Source organism: Arachis stenosperma, chromosome 7 (assembly GCF_014773155.1).
Source record: "Arachis stenosperma cultivar V10309 chromosome 7, arast.V10309.gnm1.PFL2, whole genome shotgun sequence".
NCBI lineage: Eukaryota > Viridiplantae > Streptophyta > Magnoliopsida > Fabales > Fabaceae > Arachis > Arachis stenosperma.
The window spans coordinates 43,435,900-43,445,554 of NC_080383.1; the positions used below are offsets into that span (position 1 = coordinate 43,435,900).

Here is a 9,655-nt window from a genome sequence, read left to right on the forward strand (position 1 = left end):
AGCTTATAATAGAACAAGTTTAGATTAGGCAATTAGATTTTTGGATTTTTGGTTAGATTTTTGGTGTTCATGGTTGAGAGTGCTTTTGTTTACTTAATTTTTTGGCGTTACCACAAACAACATGGCTTTAGTCCTTCGGTTGTTTAATACGACTAATAAAATTACAAACATGAAGTTTAAAAAATGCGCTTGATGGTTGTTTCCTGCAGAATGTGGGTTGGGCTTATTGTTTTTTTTTTCTTTTGGGCTAGGATATGTACATGGGCCGTGCAATGATCTGCTAAAGCTATACGGTGCCACCTTGTACAGTGTCCTAACGCGCTCCACCAATGTAGTTCACTCATTAAACCTCCATTCATTAACTTAATCAAGTTAAGGGATATGCTTATATTCTTTATGTGTTGGTTAACCGTTTAATACATTCGTAAGTAACTTTTACACTTGCAGGATACCATGGTAACTATGTGAGTCACGTGATCACACTTGTGTGCTAGTGAAAATGGGGTTGCTCTATAAATAAGAAGCTTCCCCGGCACGAATGCTGTGTTACGGTAATTTTACCTACTCCTGCATAACAGTGTCAACGGTGAAAATATTAGCCATTGAGGAAACAAAGCATGGAGAGCACTGAGAAACAACGTCTGCATGCTCCATCGCATGTGTCCCATCAGCATTCAATGCCGATGGAAGAGCCCCTCAGTGGTGTGGACAACCAGATCAAGGCGGAATTCATGATAGTAAGAATGGTTAGTCCGTACTTAGTAGATGAAAGTGCTATAAATATACCGTGTTGCATGGTTTGTTTCATTTTATTGTTGCGATACCATGTCTTGATGGATTTGTCATTCTAATGTCGTCGTCCTTCAGTGTACAGGATCTAGTCCGTCGCGACGAGACCATGCTGGCCATTCTACCTAGCCAGGCAAAGTAGATCCAGGCCATCACAGACCTTCTTATCGAATACAATCGAGTCATCTGGTTTTTGACCGATCACATCGCACAAGGAGACAGCAACGTCAAAGGAAACGTGGTTATTTCCGGACCAGGTCCTGTTGAACAAGCTAGTGGAGTTGCTCAAGCACCTGGTGTGGCATTCGTTGGTTCCCAGTACAAAGACCCGACAAACGGCTTCGGTTCGGAGCCAAAAACGATGAACAACTCAAAGGCTACTGTGCATTATGGATCCCAGAACCTAGGGGTTGGTCAAACTGGTCGGAAAGGTGTTCACAAACACGTAAAGATGGAGGGTGAACCTGGTGCACCCAAGGTAGGTATTTTATGTGCTCAATTCTGACTTCGAATATTCCATTGTGAAGTATTTAGTGTCGTACTATGTGGACCTGGTTTTGTACCTGACGCATTTTTCAACCCAATGTTCCAGAGAAAGCTGGAGTTCCGTGAGGAAAAAGATTCTGACTTCGGAGAGTTGAGGAATATACGGCTGCGAGGACTCGGATCTCCCTTCACGTTCTACACACACTGGTTGGCAGATGACGTCAGAGGATATGCCCACGGTAATCTGTATCAAGCATCCCTAGTAACTCATTATAGGAATATTAGACGAAGTAAATTTTTTGTTTTCCAACCGGAACCACTTTCCAGCATTTACTGCTCCTCTGCATAAAAACATTTTCCTTCTTTAACCAACAACAGTTTGCAGCGAAGTGGTTCTTTTCATGGTAAACAAATATTTCTGTTGTAGCTTGAATGTGATTATGTTGTTCCGAATAGGGTGTGATGGCATTTGAATAAAAACTTGATATCTTTCGTGTTAGCGATATTTTATTCTTAAATGGGCAGACTCATTCTACGAAGTCTATGTTGGCATGAACCAGCGACGAATGAGTCATAAGTGAATGATTGATTCAGCAATAACCATGATTATTTGTTACTTTTGGAGACTGATATCGACCTGCAGATTCTACTACTTTAAATTACTCGAATGAAGTTGTGATTTTGTGTCTATTTTGCTTTGAAGAGATATTGCACGCCCAGAATTTCTTCAACAACAATATTACAAATGCTAATAAATGTGAAAATTTTATTTATAGAAACAGAAGAAGATAAAATTACAGGAAATTCTTTTCTGATTTGGTATAGTACATTAATGCTTATGGAGATTCTTTTTCTTTGGAATTTTAACGTGAGCCCTTTTTGGTATACTATCTAATTACATGGTCTTCAATAGAATCAAATCAAATGATTACTAACTTATTATGATAATTTCACTTGGCACCACCTCTACGAAACAAAGAACTCTGATAAATTTGGATACACATATCAGGGAATGACCATGTAAATTGCAGCAACAAGGAAATTAAATTTAAATTGATGACACTGAATATAGGAGAACAAACACGAATTTGGCACCACATGACAATTTGGCCAATGCAAGTAAATAGCCTAAAATAATTCACGAGACATACAAAATATTCAGCTTGAACTACCGTGGCACATAACTCAAAGAGGTCAGTCACTGCAATATTTTCACTGAAAAGGGAAAGGCTTCTCTACGAGGGGTTCGATGTCTTTTTATCTACCACAACAACATAGTCATTCCACATGGAGGATACAAGTTATCATGATTTGTCTACTGTATACTAAATATAACCACGGACGACATAATCCAACTGGTGTAGCTTAGTTGTCTAAAATAAGCAAATTGAAAAAAAAATGTAACATAACATTACATGTTGCCCAAAACCTAACCATTCATTCATTGAATGGTTAGTCTCAAACTTGTCTCGAATTACTTGCTAGCCTATCAGTAACCCTGATTATGTCATGCATCATCTGCATCGACAACATGTACATGTCAATTAGTTGCACACCCATGATGAAACAAATTTAACTATTCCAAAATAACAATCGTACCGCTGCAATCTTCACACAGTTGTCCTCATTAAAGCACATTGGGAGGACAGAATCCCAACTTTCGATATGGATATGCCTACTCTAACCCCCTCGTTTGGTCGGAACCCAGATTCTTCCACGTCCGAGTCAGCAACGACTTCTCCCGCTTTAAGTGGAAGCACTTTTGATGCATCACATCGACCCTAACATAAACAAACATGTCATTATTGAATCCAAATAAACCTAAAACCATGTCACCAGTGATTTCGGCAAACTTATGCAATTATAAAATAAATTCTGGCACAAATACTTAAAGGTTGCCCCTTGCTAACCGTTACTCTATGTAATATGCAAACGGCACCTAACATGGTTGTTATAACATCCACGGAAATACGTAAAAGCAACACCCTAAACCCTATTACCACTAACATAGACAACTTAGGATTCCTAGTAACTGTGATAAACAAACCTTTGCATTTTCTATTGGTGAGGAACCTTCCGACCCTAAGCTGCTGTCTTCCCATCCTCCTGTGCGTCTGCCTGCATATTCACCCCCCGCTTTCCGGTGCAGTGTAGGTGTGTCCTGCTTTCCGACACATGCTACAGCGCCTCTTTCTACCACTCATTTTCTTAATTCGCGGAGCCCTTTTGGTCTTAACCACCACGGCATCCTTCACACTGGGAGTATCTCTTCCCTTTGCCAACGGACCCTTTTGATCACATACAGCCTCGATTTGTTCGCATAAAGCTCGTATGCCACTCATCGCTGTGTTAATCAAACCCAGGCTATGTGCAGTTACGAACGAAAACCACTGCGATGTAGTGTGTAATGCACCCTGACGTAATAGAAATCCCCACTCACTGCACTCATCAGCTCTTCCTTCACTGTAGTTATCCAATGATTTAACATCATTACACCACCTATTCAGCACCAACCTTGATGGAATTTCCCTCGCATGCTCATGCTTCAAAACGAAAAACATGTGTCGACACGGGTAACCCTTTCACAACCAAATATGGCAAGGACATTTAACCCTATTCACAACCCTATCATACAGTAATGTTAGTGGCCTACTCGGAATGCCATAGTCTTCAACTGTGTACACCATAGTCATGGATCGGCGAACCTTTACGACAAAGTTAACTGCACTAACACCTACAATTTCCCGACGTACAAGAATAACTCTCGTGTGTAAACATCGGCAACAAACCGCTCGAGTGGGTCCAAGCAAGTCGTGATCACTGGGTTGCCGTGAATGGACTTGAAGTGGTCCTCTAACTCGTTATTCCGATACTCTCGTACCATCAACTCAACATTCTGCACCAACTCAAGAAGATTGTGCCTTGTATTAAGAAACTTTTTGATATTCGTATTAATCCCTTTACATCAAGAAGTAGTGCGGAACCCGGCACGAAATTTGTCTCTTAAGTACGTATTTTCCCACATTTTCCGCTTATCATAGGTTTCCTTTGCCCAAAAACTATCATGAAGTCGGTATTCAACAATAGCTGCGTCCCACTCTGCCTCAAACTCTTCTATCTCTATATTTGAGTACAGCCACCTAGTGAAAAGTTGTCTTATGCCTTCATCCTTCAAATTCGAAATCACGTTCTTCTGCATATGCCAAGCACACAGCCTATGTGTGGCTTCCGAAAACACCGCCCTGATTGCTGCCCTCATTGAGTCACACCTGTCTGTCACAATCACCTATGGTTTTTTGTTGCACATTACCTCCAAGAAATTTTCAAGCAACCACGTGTATGACCCAATGCTTTCATCCAACACCAAACCAAACCCAAATATGGTTGTTTGCTTCGGCATTGTTCAAACCAAAAAAGATAACCAAAGGTCTCCTATATTTGTTTTTCTTGTAAGTCGATTCGAAGGAAAGCACATCACCAAAATGTTGGTAATCAACCCGGCTCCCACCATCAGCCCAAAACAAGTTTGCTAGCATATTGTTGTCTGTCAAATTGTACCTAGCCATGCACATCGGATCCGACACTACTTTTCCCTCTAAATAAATTATTGCGGCGTTAGCGTCTCCATCAACAATCTTCTCTCGCTTGGTCTTCTCGATGTAGTTATAGGCATCCTTTTCGTGAAACCCATCAGAGAATACCCCCCCGGCTTGCCCTACCATATAACCTAGGATCTTCGACGTGGGGACACCGTGTCCCTGCATGCCATTAATCTATGCCTTAGCTGAACAATCCATGTATCTAAAGTTGTTGATCATATGAACCATCTTCATAGGAGTTAAATCATGTTTGTGATCTAGTATAACTTTTCTAACCCTCCAAATTTCGCTGACATCATCCCATAAACTGATAGCATTGCGTCACAGTTTGTGCACGTCTCTGATCTGTAGTCCCTCTTTCTGTCAAGCCTTTCGTAATGTTTGTGCAGCCTCAGCCCTACTTTGTTGCAAAAAAACCTCTTCCTAATCACCCTTCCATTATCATCCTTTCCTGAGTCACCCTTGCGAATACCGAACCCATGGCATTTGCCATATCTCCTGTAAAACTCATACGCAGCTTCGTCCGTGCAAAATACCTTCCTCATCATATCGGCTTCGGTCAGCATTAGCTAGCACGTCTCGATATTTAGTGGCTTATCCCTCCACCCATTCATCACAAGTATCAGTTTTACCGTCTCTAATCGGTGTGTCGTTTGTTTCAGATTGTGTTCCGCCGCTACGATCCTCTTGAATTCCAGCACCTCGGTTAACTCCATCATCTAGTTTAGCCTCCATCCGCACAACTACACCACTGGCACAAATCACCTTTACTTGCTCAAATAAAATGCCAAAGTCAACATACTCAAAACCCATTAACATCAACTACATATCATTCTTTACAACATCAAATAAAACACATTAACTGCACCAAGCAACACGGTTCTCTAGTTTTTTACTGTTGCAATAACAAAATTGAAAATATATTCTGTAGAATTTATTAACTAGATAAAAAGAAAAAAATAGAAGAAAAAAAACAAACAAAATTCAAATGACTTAATCTTAAAGCAACTCATAAAATAGAAGAAATTGAAAGCAAGTTCCTCATCAACTTAAAGCAAGTTCTTACTTAATTTATTAAGGTTTACTTTATTTTTATGAATCTTATTTTTATTTTTATTTTTTTTAGTTTGTGTTGATGGATACAAATTTACACATACTTGTATTTTCATTTTTCAATTCAATTGAAATTTCTAGTTCAATGCATCCTCCTCTTATAACTTGTACACATCAACACAACCATGAAAATCACAATGGTCTTCCATCCAAATAGATCAACATGCTTCAAAACTAAGACAGGAATACTATAATAACAAAACCCCTTGTAAAATTCATAAGCATATACTATATATGCGTACAATCATAGGTACATATATGTATGTGACAAAGTATCACCACTACTTAAAAGGATAACTTAGAAGCATGTATACACATATGCACGCCCTATGCATTCACATGTATAACAACACTATTTTAAATTGACGAATTACATTAAAGTTTATACATGATTAGATTAAATTAAACAAGCTAGGTGAACATGCTAGAGAGTGATGGAAGCTTGACCTCTCCATTGTGAGAGAGAGGAATAGTGAAGTTTCCAATGACTGGAAATTAAAGAAAATAAAAAAAATAAAGAAAACAAACAAACAGAATATATTTTTGGTTTCTAACTCCCATAAAACTGCTTTGCAGAAGCTAAATTTTCGTTATTTTAATCCGACTAACCAGACTCATCTACCCAAACTAACTGCGTATACAACATTCCCAACGAACAATTAACCATCTAAATCATGCATGCATAATTATTACTAAAATCAGCACGATCACTATAACAAAAACAAAGCCAGAAACAACTACGTTTAACAATTTTAGACTTCCATCGTTTATTATTAAACTATCTTGCACAAATATGAACAACACAGCTCAACAAATCCAGCATAATATACTCTTTCATAAGCTCCGATTCACCTCTGCTAACGACTTCATTTATACATGTATCGAATTTGAAACAAACTTCACCCTTTAGCCTTCTAGTGGATTTTCACTACCCCAAAAAAGAGTAAATATCACCATGTTACCCCAGAAAATTGAAATAATTAAAAAATGCATACCAAACTATCATTTTCTGTCCTATATACTTAGGTAGCGTTTGTTTTCGGAGACAGGACACAGAGACATGGACAGTACATATTTAAAATGTGTTTGGAAGCAGAGACATAGACACGGAACACATTGTCTCTGACACAATTTTTTATATTTTTGTGTCCATTCTTTTATGAAGGACAATGATGGACACGGAATTTGGAAGAGTGGACACATACTTCTTATAAATTTTGTTTTCCTTTTTATCCATAGATATTTTTTATTATTCCATTATTATCCCTTCTTATTTTTTCTATAATTAGTCTTAAAACTTTTGAAAGATAAATATTATTAAAGGTAAAATTGATCTTTAAAATGCTAAAAATAATTTATAAGTTGTAATTGATTTTATATAATTTAAAGAAAAATCATTTTTTAGATAAAAAAATTGGTTTTCTAAATAAAAATAGATTTTTATGTGTAAAAACTATTTTTTTCATGTAAAAATGGATTCTTTTTTAAAACTAATTTTTTATTTAAAATTAATTTGGCTTATTAACCTAAACAAAATTTTTTATTAATCAAACTCAGATCTATTTTTTTATTAATCTTAACCAGATGTATTTCTACTCCTACATATTAATAATAAATTTAAAAATAAAATAAATATATTTATAATTTTTATTTTAATATAAATACAATTATATATTTTTTATTAAAATTTTTGGTCTTTTCAAACATTTTTTCAAGTTTCGTCATTCTCTATTAAATTAGTTTGTACTTGATGTAGAAAATTTGGAATCATATGATTATTTTAGTCATTTCATATAATATTTTAGTCTTGTCCATGTGTATCTAAACATAATACTGAACATTACATTAGTTTCTTGTACATCGTATCCAAACACAATATACAAACAATAATTATTAGTGTCTCTGTCCTATTGTCTCTGTCTCAGTGTCATGTTCTGTCCTGTCTCTGAAAACAAGCGCAGCCTTACCGATTACTGCCTAATGTGCTTTACAGGGTGCGAACTCCCTTGCAGCTTCTCACGTTCTCGCCGGAATCGTCAACCTTGGACTGCCCCCTAGATCTTTGGCTATACAAAAAACCACCAGCTACCAGCACGTGTCGTTGCTTCTAGCTTCTTTTTACCCCTCTTTGTTTCATCTGCCTTTAACCAACAAATTGTTATTATTATTATTATTATTATTATTATTATTATTATTATTATTATTATTATTATTATCCTTAAAATTTTAATTTTATTTCTCAGTCCAAAAGGAAAACTAAAACAACATTACAATTGTAAGAATTTTTTTCTTCAAAATATTTGAGTATTTTTGGACAATTCAATCAAACCTAAATGAAACATAAATCGACAATTCATTGAAACTAGATACATATTGAATCAGTAATAAGTTTATATTTTCTTCTTTTATCAATCACAATCTAACCACGATTTCTTCTACATCAGCGTGAAATGTATTAAGAAATTCTAACACGAACAATGTCTAATTACCTTAAGTTTAGCTTCCTCTCCCATGGAACATCGGCATAAGCTCTAGAGACCTGAAAGTATATCAAGAGTTAGGAACAAATTAAAAATAATATAAAACCGAAAAAACCGTTTTATAATAAAATAATATCAAATAAAAATACACACATTAAAACATAATTATAGCCTAATATAATTATTATTCTTAGGTAATTCTTGATTGATACTATCATCCATACCTAAAAATTACCAGCAATCCAATTATAATACAATCCAACGACTAATCAATGCCTCAACAGCAACTTTTAGCTCCCAACAACTAGTCAATTATCAAGGTTTCAACAATAAACTATAAGAATTAATCATGCTTCAAGCAATCAGCTTCAACAATTAATCGTTTAACAATGCTTCAAGCAATCAGCACCAAAAAATTCATCACTTAAAGATATATCTTACTACATTAATATATATAATTTCAGATGCAAAAACTAACTTATTGTATGAAAGGCCTATTTTTTAACTTTTATGGATACCCCATCTTTCGTCACCAGGCATGCATTTTTCTGATAGAACAAACTCATCCTCTGCTAAGTGCAACACAAGAAACTATCTAAATTATATACATATTAAGGCACTACTATAACAATTAATCATGCTTCAAGCAATCAGATTCAATAATTAATCATTTAACAATGCTTCAAGCAGTCAGAACTAAAAATTTAATCCTTTAATCATGCTTCAAGAAACCAGTTTCAACAATTCATCACTTAATAGTTAATAATGCTTTAAGCAATCGGCAGCAAAGAATTATTCTACAACCAGCACCAAAGAATTAATCAACGCTCTTGAACAAATATTTGCTTAAATATACTAAATTTATCTATATTGAACAGATTAACAAAGTCTACCACATCGTTCTCTACCACAGCAATACTGGGGAGACAAATACTGATTCCTGAGATCCACAAAAAACTCTGCAGTCCAACTATCTACAGCTATCACAGCCTGTGCTTGGATTCATGCTTCAAACAACCAATAGCAGCGTTCAACACTAACAACTAATCATGCTTCAACAATTATTATTCCAACAAATTACATTTATACCTAGGGTCAATGGAAGACAGGGAAGAATGCAGACCTGGTGGTGACAGAGCCAGTGGCTGGGGTGGAAGGGTCGAACAGGACTGGCGCCGGCAGGAACAC

The 9,655-nt window shown here is 36.3% G+C and overlaps 1 protein-coding gene across 1 annotated transcript; it reads right to left on the reverse strand.

Moving 5' to 3' along the window:
• Positions 1-4,240: 4,240 nt before the first annotated feature.
• LOC130939742 (protein FAR1-RELATED SEQUENCE 5-like) lies at positions 4,241-4,997 on the reverse strand. Its single transcript, XM_057867827.1, has 2 exons — positions 4,650-4,997; positions 4,241-4,561 (listed from the first exon to the last, which is right to left on the reverse strand). The coding sequence occupies exons 1-2, from the start codon at positions 4,995-4,997 to the stop codon at positions 4,241-4,243; spliced, it is 669 nt and encodes a 222-aa protein (XP_057723810.1).
• Positions 4,998-9,655: the final 4,658 nt, after the last annotated feature.

What these genes read in the sequence shown, in the direction of transcription:
- LOC130939742 (XM_057867827.1), bottom strand. Translation starts at nt 4,997, where the DNA reads ATGGTAGGGCAAGCCGGGGGGGTATTCTCTGATGGGTTTCACGAAAAG. An exon ending in AAGCAAACAACCATATTTGG is followed by an intron (nt 4,562 to 4,649) that starts GTTTGGTTTGGT and finishes AAAAAACCATAG; the next exon opens with GTGATTGTGACAGACAGGTG.